Source organism: Colossoma macropomum, unplaced genomic scaffold (assembly GCF_904425465.1).
Source record: "Colossoma macropomum unplaced genomic scaffold, Colossoma_macropomum, whole genome shotgun sequence".
Classification (NCBI taxonomy): Eukaryota; Metazoa; Chordata; class Actinopteri; order Characiformes; family Serrasalmidae; genus Colossoma; species Colossoma macropomum.
The window spans coordinates 34,865,180-34,878,283 of record NW_023494800.1 but is presented as its reverse complement, the minus strand read 5'-3'; the positions used below and the strand labels follow the sequence as shown (position 1 = coordinate 34,878,283).

The 13,104-nt window shown below is 41.5% G+C and overlaps 1 protein-coding gene across 1 annotated transcript in view; it reads left to right on the top strand.

Annotated features, from left to right (window-relative positions):
• tnfrsfa (tumor necrosis factor receptor superfamily, member a) overlaps nucleotides 1-12,827 on the top strand; it is a 50,547-nt gene extending 37,720 nt beyond the window's left edge. The window contains exons 2-10 of the mRNA XM_036587691.1: nucleotides 1,578-1,722; nucleotides 3,599-3,727; nucleotides 5,935-6,046; nucleotides 6,862-7,004; nucleotides 7,430-7,519; nucleotides 8,117-8,157; nucleotides 8,274-8,585; nucleotides 9,701-9,737; nucleotides 10,022-12,827. Coding sequence (XP_036443584.1) covers nucleotides 1,578-1,722; nucleotides 3,599-3,727; nucleotides 5,935-6,046; nucleotides 6,862-7,004; nucleotides 7,430-7,519; nucleotides 8,117-8,157; nucleotides 8,274-8,585; nucleotides 9,701-9,737; nucleotides 10,022-10,311 — 1,299 coding nt within the window. The 3' untranslated portion in view covers nucleotides 10,312-12,827. The remainder of the gene's footprint in view (nucleotides 1-1,577; nucleotides 1,723-3,598; nucleotides 3,728-5,934; nucleotides 6,047-6,861; nucleotides 7,005-7,429; nucleotides 7,520-8,116; nucleotides 8,158-8,273; nucleotides 8,586-9,700; nucleotides 9,738-10,021) is intronic.
• Nucleotides 12,828-13,104: the final 277 nt, after the last annotated feature.

Sequence of the window (13,104 nt, the reverse complement as noted above, 5' to 3'; positions counted from 1 at the left end):
TCAGATACAGTTGCCAAGGACCCCACTCCATATCAGCGGAGTATGTGTGCATGTGCATGTGTGCGCGGGGGCGTGTGTGACCATGGTAACCCCGCGCCCCGTACGAGTTTTGGTTCTGTTTTGCCCGGCTACAGGAGAGTCTCTGCTAATTTGCTTTGCTCTGCAGCTGCTCTCATCAGATGGTTCGAATTAAAGGGCAGAATGCTCACACGAGGTCCACTAAGAGAAAAGCTGACCGCTCCTCTGCTGTCCCCGTGAGCCTCCGCACGTCTGAAAAACAGACAAAGAACTTTGTGTGTGAGTGAGGGAGGGAGAAGAGAGACGAGAGATGGATGAGTAGAGCTGCGGTGATACTGCAGTTCTCACAGTTTTGCATTTGATATCTGCCTCTCAGTCTGTCCGTCCACTTGTCTGTCTGTTAGTCTGTCTGTCTGTCTGTCTGTCAGTTCATAAGCTTTGCGTTTTGACTTTGAATGATGTAGGATATGATTAAAATTGCAACTGGAGTTTGAAAATTGCTTTCTTTGAAAATGTGTTTGTGATATAAAAACAATCATTCAGCCCTACTTTCTCTCTGTCGGTCTGTCTGTCTCTCTCTCTCTGTTAAATAATCACAAAATTCACTACAAAGGAAATTATTTAATCATGTTTGACAGTCAGTAAACTTTTTTTTTTTTTTTGGCTAAATTCTACAATACTGAACCAGCTAAATATCACCCAACACTATCTTGTCTGTGTATTCATACCTATTGCTATAGTTTAATCAGTGTGGATGCAGTACTCATTTAACACCTACAGGTGGCAGTAGCAAGAAAACTCTTTGCAAGTAACTCCTGCAGTGCTATGTACAGACATACCCATACAAAAATCTGATATATGGCAATATTTGAAATCCATATAAGTGACATAAATTGGCATAAATAGATGTCACTTATACCAAACTCATAAAATATGCCAGCTTATCTAAAATTGGCCGTTTTCAAATATGGGACATATATATATATATAACAATAGTAATAGTTCTAATAAACACCATTAGAACATTAATCAGAACCACACCGGAACAATGTTAGTACACATAGTCTCATTGTGCTGAATAGTCAGTCGCCTCTTACTTTTGATATGATTCATTTCAGCTGATTTTTCATTTAAGAGCAAATAACGGTATTTATATTGTCACTTTGGCTTATAAGATTTGACTAAACAAATCATCAGTCGGCCAATTTGGCTGTAATAAATATGAATCGGACTTTGTGAGCAGTTCACCTCTGCTAGAGAGGAAAGAGAGAAGCGAAGACTTTATGCCTCCTTGTGTCGGCATGTTCAGACAGTTCCTCTTGTTCTGATTAAACTGTTTTATTGAGTTTGTGAAAGTACCTGAGCACCCAGCATCTCGGCCTGTGCTGATCCTGCACACGTTCAGAGCTGTGTGGATAGACTGACTCTCTCACTCCTCCTCCAGCTTTTATTTCCTTATTATTTTTATTGGTTGGTTTAGTTCTGTTTTATGGCCTTAGACTCTGGAATAAGTTTACTGAATTAACTTAAATGGATCTGCTCTCTCTCTCTCTCTCCAGGTGCTTCTCATCATGCTGCTGCTGATTGTGGTGAGCAGGGGAACGTCCGGAGAACCGTTGCAGAATCGGACAGCCCGGCAGCAAGCGTGCCTGGAAAACCAGGAGTACCCACACATGGGCTTCTGCTGCAAGAACTGCGAGGCTGGTAAGTGTCGGAGAAACTACAGAGATGGATAGATCAGATCACAGCCCGAATTCTGCAAAGCGTTTCAGATTTTACTTTTTTTAATGACAAATCTCTGATGCACTGAGGCAGAAAAGAATGAGAGGGGTCCCAGAGTGTTCCCAGAGAGTAAGGGCCCAATCACATTTCTTATTTTTACTCCTACCCCTTGTTTTCGAGCGCCTCCTCGCCCCTTGGAACTGAGTTACAGGGTAGTGGTTGAAATCTTCCCTCTGAAATGGGACCCTCAAATAAAAAGAGCATCACTTCATTAACAGCTACCAGCGCTGCTCTGTAGGCGACCCTGCCAGTCTGCAGTGACAGCAGAGGAGGGTAAAGTTCAGCTCCTCACTGCTGGGCTTTAGTTACATTTAGGGAATTATATGATCTTCATAGAGGGGGGCAATTATTTATTATCACCCTCCCCTAATTCTTCAGTTTTATGAAAAACACCTCATTTACATATATGCACCTCAGCCTATGGTAGTTTAGCCCCGTCCACGCACCCGCAAGTTATAAGGAGTGTTTCAGCCTCGATTGCTTTTTGGAATGAGACACGATACAGGGCAGCCAATCAGAGCAGAGCTCATTTATATATCAGTCTTAAAGGAGCCGTAACAAAAACAAAGGTTTTCAGCGTCTTTAAAGTGGCATCGGCCACAGTTTTCATATCAGTTGAGCTCTAATAATTATAAAATAATAAGTATAAAATAATTGCTTCACAGGTCAAGATCTTTAACGAAAAGCATCTGACCAGTTACAGACTGTTGCTGTGTGAAGCCTGGCCATGGCATGCTCCAAAAAACTTACTGCCAGACTGTAAAACTGGATGTCTGGCACAAACCAACCTTTCAAGATGGATTTGTTGCAAAGCTGCCATTAATACCAGCCATTCTAGTGACGATCTTTGTGCTTAGACTCCTAAAACTTGCCCCAGGGACTGATTTGGCTTCTGCATTTGATTTAGAAGCTGAAACTAGTCTCACTCATCCACTGTTTTTAAGGATTTACTATCATCAAGAAGCTACAGTCCATTAAAACCAGAAGAATATGTGGTTTCAGTCAGTTGTAAACAACCCAGAAATGACCTTCCAAATTAATAAATTCCACTGTACCGTTTTTTGAAAGCTCATTAAGAATGATTGCGCTCTTCTTTATCAGCACTCCCAGAGTAAACACTGCACATGGTTTTAAAGCTGATAGGATGAGAAGACACTGAAGCACCCATTTTCCCCCATCGTAGTGAGTTCGTGTGTTATTTTGGACATGAATAGGAAGGCAGAATGAAGTGAGACAAAGCAGCAGTAACTGGATACCAGCGTTTAGTGTTTTTGGAGCACAGAGGGTCACATTAAGCCTCAGTGCATTGTTCAGGAGTGCAGAAAGAAATGCCATTAATAGAACAAATGTGGCCCCGTTTACTCCAGCGCTAAAGGAGCGTTCTATAACGTTTAGCTCTACTGCAATATTTGTTACGTTTAATATATCACTTTTTTTTCCCCCAAATGGAATGTCAAACTTTTTATAGTTTTGCACTGCAGCTGCGAAGCTAATGTGCCTCATTGCATGTCTAAATCACCATGCACTCACCTCGAACTGTGTGGAATTGTTCAGTATCTCTAATAGACTTGATTATGGTTTCTGACACTGTATGATCTACTGTTATCTAGAAATAAGAACTAATGCACATTAGCTTAGCTAAAACCAGTGCAGCAGCCATCCAGAAACCCATACTTTCTGTACTTTTGGCTATTTTACTCTGAATTACTCAGTAGCTACTGTGTAATTTGCAAGTTCTGTAGTTATGAGAGTTTGGACGCAGAGTTTAAGATGTAATCAGAGCATGTTCCTTTAACAGGCACCTACGTGAAGGAGAAGTGCAGCGCAGATCAGCAGCAAGGCAAATGTGCTGTATGTGAGCCGGGCACCTACGCAGAGCATCCAACCGGCATGGAGCAGTGCCTTCAGTGCAGCCAGTGCCACATGGGTAATGTAGTTTTTTCCAATCGTAGAAAGCTTCATATACTGTGTAGTAATGAGAGGCTACGGATGGTGACGCAGGGGTAGCATAGCTGTTCAATGGTCTCCCAAAACCTCACTTATAAGCAAATGATAAAGGTGGTGCCGCATGGGTCATATAATTTTTTTGGTATTTGTTTACGTTCTAATCAGAGGTTACAGGTGATGCCACATGGGTAACATAGTTTTTCACTGGTCCCCCAAAACCTTATATATAATCAGATAACACAGGTGGTGTCACGTGAGCGATGTGGCTTTTCAGTGGCCTTCCAGAAACGTCACAAATAAGCCAAGGCTACAGGTGGTGCCACATGGGCAATGTAGTTTTTTCAACAGACACCTAAAACCCTAAATCAAAGGGTACAGGTGATGCAAGATGGGTAACGTAGTTTTTCAGTGATCTTTCAAAAACATGTATAATCCAAGGTTACAGGTGGTGCCACATGGGTAATGTAGTTTTTTTAACAGACACCCAAAACCTCAAATTTAAGGGTACAGGTGGTGATATATGGGTAATGTACATTTTCATTGGTGTACTTTGTAGTCAGATGTCACATGGGTAATGTAGTTCTTTAGCGGTCTTCCAAAACTACATACATAATGAGAACACAGATGGTGCTGAAAGTCATACGTAGTGATTATATTATTACATAGTAAGACTATATTATTACTATTACTGTGGTTGTAAATGGTGTTTGGAAACGCTAAATGGACAAAAAACAATGCTGATGTAATAGATTAGTTTTCCAGCAACAAACTGGACCCCCCACCCCCTAAGTGGAATGTCTTAAAAGTCTGTATAGCCTAAAATGACTAATGCCACTCAGCATGCTCTGAAAGCGTTGATGTAACCATGTACAGAGCCAGTTGTTGAGTTAGTGGTACATATTTGAATGACTAAAGGGCTGTGTTTTCTTATTTAACGTAGCGAGAGCTAATTTAAGTAAAGAAATGGTCATTTAACTCTGCATCATAATTCCTATTACGTCTAGCATTCCACTCTCACTCTCCGGCTCTTTCTGGTTGTTATGAAGCGGAGGCCATCCGTCCGGGCTATGTTTATTATGAGAGCGCTCTGTGTTCGTAGTCTGAATGCGAATCTCTCTGCTTTTCCCTCCGGATTGCGTGTTCGAGGCCCGACTCTGCTGTAAACAACGCGCGCTCTTATAAACACGCCACTGCCCGTCAGCTTAGACAAGCGCTTCTCCCACAGGAGCGTCATAGGATTCCCATGGACGCTGGAGCGAAAGGACAGGGAAGAGATGCTGAATAGGCCTGAGTTTAGAGTTTCCTCTGGTGGAGGCCTCACTCATGGGAATCTGATCTGCTAGGGTTACACGGTCAGGGTGTGGCTATCTCCTGTGCTCTTTTTGTGGCCTTTTGTATGCGTGTATATGAGTGGATGAGAAAGTTGCAGGGTGTGTTGCGCAGGATTATTTTCTCGTTTGGGTTTCAGGCCTCATTATGAACGTTGTTGCTGATTCATCAAGGTGTGCGGATCAGGACTTTGTTGGCAATTAAAATCAGCATCTCATTGTGTTGGACAGCCGAGAAAATTAGAGCTAAAAAGCTATTTCTCTAGGAGGTAGCTGTTAATTTGCTCAGGAAAACACTATTATTAGAATACATACCAAACATGCAAGCTCACTGCCTTTCAGTGTTTTCAGTGCTAATTGTGAATCATATAGATCTAAAGCGTTTTTTTTTTTTAATTTAGGACAATCAGAAGTAAGATATATTACTGAAACTATTTCCATATATTCACATTTTTTTGGCGAGTTGTTTCAACTGATGTGTTAAAAAAAGGTTACTGTGATTAAATTTCCGTTGTCAACCAGCTACCATTTAGTTTGCGTTTGCAGTTCATGTGGAACCGTCTAGAAATTACATTGCAAGTGGCAATCTTCGGGGTCCAAGCACTGTAGCATTATGGAGCCAGTAGAAGCAAAGTTTTTAGAATGTCTTGTTATTTTTAGTAATTATTTATTTGCATTTACTCTAAAAGTATGGTAATTTTACAAGCACAAACTCACTGCCAAGATAAATGGTTTTAAACGGTGTTCTTAGGTGCCCAAGCCTGTAGATCTGATTTAGCTTCAAAACTGAGGCCTGACTTCTTCTCTCTCTTGATCCCACGGCCCCTCTTCACCCTCCCCTTTCTTCTCCCTCCCACAGACCAGAACGAGACGCAGCCATGTACGAGCAGTAGGAACACTCAGTGCGAGTGCAAGTCTGGTCTCTTCTGCCTGCCTGACGAGCCCTGCGAAGTGTGCAAGAAATGCACCAGGTGAGCTCCAGAGTTCCTCAGTTCCTCAGTTCCAGGCCTCTCTTATGCCTCCTGCAAGGCCAGACATGATGTTGTTACATGTTGAAAAACATCTGAGTGCAGCTTAGAAGTTCAGGAATAAATGTGGGTGGGAATGCAGACCTATTAAGATGGGGATTGATTAGTAGTTGATTATCCAGGACATGTTTGTTGTCTTAAGTTTGCTTATTTAGTTCTGGACTGAAGTCTAATGTGACTAACAAGTTATGGATGTTTACACCCTACCAGTGAGCATGGTGCTAACTGCCTGCCTCAATCGCTGCAGATAAAATAGAACTAGAAATAAAATAGAAATGGAAATTGTGCATTAACATCTGCAGAAAAACAGGATATTTGCTTATTTCATGTAGAGGAACCTCAAGGAAATGTATTCTGACTGGGTTTGACCAAACTTTTGCATAAGACTTGATGTATGTCTGGTATGTAGTGTATGAGTGAGCTAGTAGAAACATTAATGCCCACCATATTAAGCCAATTTCAATTTGGCTCCTTAAGGTGAACCCTATCAGCTAGTTCAGAGGAACCCATAAATCCTTTTTCCTCAGTGGAGATGTGATACGTTTGTACCTGTTGTTCGGCCTCAAAACCTTCACTCCTTATAACTATGACTCAGATCTATTAGTCAGGTTCTCCATCTAATCCCTCCCTCTTACCCAAGAGAGCAGCTATGGAACATCTCCATTGTCTGTCCTAACAATAAGGCTGCTCTGCTTTTGTAACTCCTTTCTGGTTTTAAAGGCCTCACTATTGTCTGCTTTTTGGCTCTCGCTTTGCAGGTGTAAGGCGGACGAAATCGAGGAGCATAAGTGCACACCCACCTCCAACACCAAGTGCAGGAAACGCCCTCCTTCGCCCTACGACCCCACCGTCAGACCCACACTGCCATCTGAACCTTCGAAGAGTAATACGGTTACAGTAGGTACGGTCAAACGCTCCTACAGATCTTCATACGGCATAAAGACACTCGTGTACAGTATCGCACGCATTGAATCTGCACTTGTCCCTAAATCTGCTGCGTCATAAGGGTAAACAGATGCATTTTGCTGTCATCAGAACAAAACCTTGTATCTCCAAAATGGTAACTTTACAGGAGAGGGAAAAAACCTACTTTACATTTATTGTAGGTCAATGGAACCAGATGTCTTTCCAAGTCATTCTGGGCCGTTTCTTTTGGTTCATTCATCATAAAAATTACACACAATGTAAAGGGCAACAAGCATTTTCCCAATTTTGTTACACACTGCAAAACGACAAAAATGGATTTGAAAAAAAAATGGTTTTGTTCTGACAGCAATAACAAATTATATGTGGATGTAAACGTGTTTTGTTTCTGTTTTTTGGCAGTGCTTGTATTTTTCTTAATCATCATTGTTGTTGCTGTGGTGGCTGCAGCAGTCTGGTTTTGGAAGAAGAAGCCTTCATGTGGAAGACAAGGTACATTTAAACTGCTGTAATATATATAGGTGTGTGTGTATATATATATATATATATATATATGTATGTTAGGATGGAGTTCCCAACCTTTCATAAGCTGCAAGCAAAATAATATAATAACCAGTATAGCCTGTTGAACTTCACATATATATGTATAAGCACACATCATAAACTCCAGAGAAAACTTTTCTAGCTGGTTATGTTATGCATTTTGTACTGCACTCAACCTGTATATTTAGATCTTTTAATATTTGATTTAAATAAATACCACAACATTATTATTTGTCATATACACAATTACTGGTTTGGTTTTTGTCTTTGCATTGTAATGCTTTGCATAAAAATGAATAAATGCATTACCGTCACAGCCCACCAGGGGTGCTGCAACTCAAAGATCAAAAACCACTGTGTTTTTTTTTTGTTTTGTTTTTTTTCTTCCCCCTCAAACTTATGATACATATTATGACGACTTATTTGCACAAATTTGTCTTATGGTTGTTTTAGCAAATAAAGTGTTTAAACCCAGCTCCTATATAAAATTTAACTGCGATATTTATGATAATTAATTATTTATTAACATTATTTTCTCTTTTTCAGGGAGCCCAGTTGCTCCGAATGATGAGGTCAAGATCCCGATAGTAAGTCACTTGGCTCATTTCGTAACACCAACATAGCATAGATAGCTGAACATCTTATAATGGACACTGAGCTTTTATGTTAAACCATGATTGACATCGCCCTACTTGTCGCTCAGGACGGAGTGTGTGCCCCCTCTGTGGAGGAGAAGGAGAACTGCCGCAACGCGGATTTAGAGGAAGCGGAGGAACCCCGCCCAGAGTCCCGCCCCCTGCTCCAGGAAACTCAGGGACTGAGCACTAAAAGCATGCCGGTGGAAGACGAGGACCGGGGACTGGGCGATAGCCTGCCCAACACCACCAGCTCTTCCCAGACCAGCCTGTCTGCACTGCCCATCACAGTGCCCTCTGTGGGTGAATCCCCCCGCCACAGCCCCCGCACACAGAGGCCGACGCTGAACGGGGAACGAGAGCCAGAGACGTGGGCAAGGGTCAGTATAGCGTCCCTGCGCAGCATCTAAAACTACAGTATGAGGCAAAAGTTTGGACACAGCAATCTATGAAATGCATTGACAGCAAATTATGCATTTATATGTAGTCATGTAGCCGACGCTCTCATTCATAGTGACTTATACGAACGTATAACCTAAGAGACACAAACCTACCATAGCTTGATGCAGCTAAGTGCAGCTAAGTATATGAGTTTAGACACAGAGGATAGTGAACAAGGTTTTATGGTCACATAATAAACCCCACTATATACAGACGTATGCAAAAGTTTGGGCACCCTATCCAAACAACGTTTTGTTGATTTTCTATGTAAAAATAAGTTAAGACGTCAGAGAACACACTTAAATATGACATTTTTCTGCAGATTTTTGTGTTTTAGAGCAAGTTCTAGGAAGAGATTTTTCTCTTTATTTGCTGACTTTAACGCAATTGAATTTTTGTTTGTTTGTTTTTGTTTTCCCCCAACCCTGCAAGTCAGCAACTGTTCTCTGTAGAGGGTGTTTACATTAACTTGTTAATATATTTATGATTAAAAAAATAATATGACCAGGTTAGGACTAATTTTAGATTAAAAAAAAAATAAATAAAATATATATTATTTATTTATTTTATTCCACATTTTAGAATAATAGTGAAGACATTAAAACTGTGAAATAACTCATGGAATTATGCATTGACCAAAAAAGTGTTCAGGTGTGTTACAATATAATCACAATGGACTGTATTGTAGTAAATTCTCATTATAGGTGAGTCATAGCCGTGATCTTGCCTGATCTTGTCGTGCAGATCTGTAGAATTTAGTCCACACCTCTGGACAACATTCAGACATTCCTGAAGACCTTGATTATCTGGATCAGGCGTATTACATAAGTGTTTTTACAGAAGCAGGGTTGGGCAGGGCTGTGCTTTAGATTAGCGTAGGTAGAGACATGCAGTTTGCTTGTTCAAACTTGATTGATTGTCAGGAACTCAACATTCTCTGAGCCAGTAATAATTCAGAAGAAGTGCTAATGATGAGTCATAGTAAAGTCAGCAAACCCTTTCAACACTGTGATCTTTTCAAGACGAAAAAGCTAATATTGTCCTTCTTTCACAGGACGACTGCCCTCCCAGAAAGCTTGTCCCATTACATGGTAAGTAACATCTACAAATGCTGTCAACCAGCATCACTCATCGAGGATACGCTGGAGAGCTCATAGCAAGTCTGGCAAACATGGCTGTTTTAGGAACCTTGATATTTAATTCTATTTCATTAATTTTACTCATTTTTTTGTCACGTGGAAAGAAAAGCAAGCATAGTTCTTCTCTTGTTGATTAACCTGTATATTTTTGTTATGTATTGTTTTTATATGTATTATATTTAGTAAGTGTTGGATGAATGTGACTGACGTGTCTCCCTGCTCTTGCCTTTCCTCAGACAACGAGACGTCTCTGAGCAAGAGCTTCGACTTGTTCGACTCGCTGGACATGCGCATGCACAACAAATTCTTCCGCAGCATCGGCCTGAGCGACAACGCCATCAAGCTGGCCGAGTCGCAGAACGCTGGAGACAAGGTCTACGAGCTGCTGCGCATCTGGATGCAGCGGGAGGGCCTCCGGGCCAACATCAACGACCTGCTGCAAGCCCTGTTGGAGCTGGACCAGCGCTACACTGCCGAGCAGATCGCCTCCAGAGCCGTGGATCGGGGCTACTACAAGTACGAGTGAAGATGTTCAGTCGGAACGGCATTCTTACGAACTCGTGAAAAGGGTAAAACCATGACGAGGAGAAGAAAGTGGTATTAAGAGACTGGATTTGAAATAGGGGAGTGGAACCAGACTCATTTTTAGCTTGGCTCCCTCCCTCCCCGGCCTATTGGCCAGACATGGACTGACGTTTCTAGCCAAACAGGCTTTAGCAACCACAAGCGGCTTTAAAAGCCAACACTGGACTTGGCGAAGACCAGCGCCGGATAACGGGGCGGCTTTTATGTAGCTCCACCCTAAACCGGGCTGGCTTTGCCTCAAGCAATGCACTGGCCACAGGCTTTTTAAACTACAGGTTGGTCTGAAGCCTACGTAGAGATTTCAGTATGCCTTTGGTTATGCCAAACGTAGCTGTATCAATGTGGGCCAGCGGCCTAAGCCTTTTTATTGCGTTTTGACTACATATTGGCAAGTTTTGTGCACATTGATGGTTGAAACTACAGGTAGTTGAAGCCCCAGCCTACACTACATGCAAAGCTGAGTCAGGTTTTCTCTTGGTAGTTGATTGTTGACTTTGGATGCTTTAAAGTTAAAATGGGGACAAAAAAATTAAAGAAAAAGTATAAAGATTTGCGAGAGCTGGCAGACTGTCTGCCATAAGCTTAAACAGCAAAGACAGCGACTTTAGTTGAAACGGTGATACAGTCAGTTTCACTGCTACAATAACTAACATACTGTATTTGCTAAGGAAATGTCGAGAGCTCTAGGGCAGGTTCTGCTGCTCCTCATAGCTCAGCAGCGTTACGACAAACACTTTCTCGGCTGACGTGAGCCTTTCCGAACAGCACACTGTTCTGCCGCCTCATGAAAGGTTTCGTTTTCTCATTCAGAGCGAATTTTGTGTCTGCTTGGCTGAGCGACTGCGTTGGTGATGTTACATATACACCCCTCAGTGTCCTCCCAGCCGTCGGCTTCTTCCATTTCCTTATTTATATAAAGACGTGACGTATTTATTGCCGTAACGCGATTGCGTATAATTATTTATACCTCTTAACAATACTTTTCGTTAAGTTTGCGATGTGACCGAGAGCGTGTGGGGCTTTGTGGCTCATTTCAAGACGCCAAAGCTTCATTCGGCTTAAAGCTCTCTTTCTCTGGAGCTCCACATTTCTTAGCAGACACCTCGCGTCGCTCACGATGGATGAGCTCTGTTCATAACGCTTATCATGAGCACAAAGTGCATCCCCTTTATTAAACAAGGACATGCCAGCATCACTAGGCTCATCGTCTGAGGATGAGAAACAGAATGCCGTGTCCAGCTTCCCCACCACCTCCTGCTTCAGAACAGATCTCGGGAGGCCTCGCTGGCCTCGCCATCTCCTGCTAACCGCTACAAGATGGATGTGCTGCCGTGCACTGGTACGTTCGTGTTCGTGTTCTTCAGGGTTCTCATGGAAAGATGAAGGAAAGCTTCATACGTCCAAATTTGTTCTCAGCCTCAGTTGTACATAGTCAGATAGTGAAGCCCTGTTAGGACAAAGATAGATTTATTGTATATTTATAGAAACACTTATTAAACAAAATGAAGTATAGTCAACTGAACAAACTGAAGGAACAAATTGATTGACAGAATAATTTATAGAGTTATGTTGACATAGGTTAGGCCCCTATTGGCTCATCTGGATAGCAGTACAATATCAGTCAAAAGTTGATCATGGAAGGGATTTTTCTTTGTTTAGTATTACAGTTTTACAAAATTGAGAAATGAAAATCAGAAATATTGGCCTTTTAGCCAATACAGATATTTAGGCTCCAACACCTGATTGGCTTGAAGACATGCATCCCACTAAGCGTGTTTAAATAAATGAAATCTGACCATCAGCTCAGAATGTCGTCAGGATTGTGCTTGTGATTGTCCAAACTTTTGACTGATGCTGTAAATGATCTTTGCTTTTTGACTCAGCTATATGACTCTAGTGTTGTTGTTATGGCTGTATGGATTGATCCTCATTTTATTTTCAGTTGTGAGGCAGATCCTGTCTATATAGGTTTTTTTTTTTTTTTTAAACACATGGTTTTGCAATATGCCTAAAGAAACCAGACCAGCGCAAAAACAAAAGGCACTCGGCGCGATTCAAATACAGTGCAGGCACTGCCACCTAGTGACCAAGAGTGAAATGACAGGAGAAAAGATACCTGCATCAGTTTCAAGGGACCTGTTTCTTTTGCTTTTTATTCAGTCCTCTCCCTTCTACTGAATCTCTCTCTTTTGCACATTCTGCGTAGTTTGCTCCACACCAGAACACATCAGTGTTCTACAGATGAGCTCACCGTGAACTCTTTTCTCGTATAAATTACGTCCCAGAACTTCAGCCTTCTCATTTAATGTTTTTCTCTCTGCACTAGCTCATCCACCTTTAGCTCTGTTTAGAAATTAATCCTTTTTTTCCCCTTAGATTGTTTGCTCAATAATGGATTTATGTTTGCTGTTGCAAATGTATTTGTAGATTTTTTTAAAAAATAAAAGATTCATACTACGTTTTGTGTTGTTTCTAAATGTGACCAGTAAAAGCTCCTCAAAGTCCAGTGTGAGAGCTTGTCAACGTGCACTGTATATTTGATGGCTCTGGATCCAAGTTGAAGGGAACACCTTGTTTTGAGCTACTGTTCAAGTCAAGTTTTCACTGCATCATTCAGAAGACGTGTTTGTCTTTTGTCCTCTTCCATCAAAATCATCCCTCAAAGACCCATGTCTTCTGATTTTTGACAGTCATTGTGCACCAGCAGAGTAAAATAATGTTAAATGATAATATC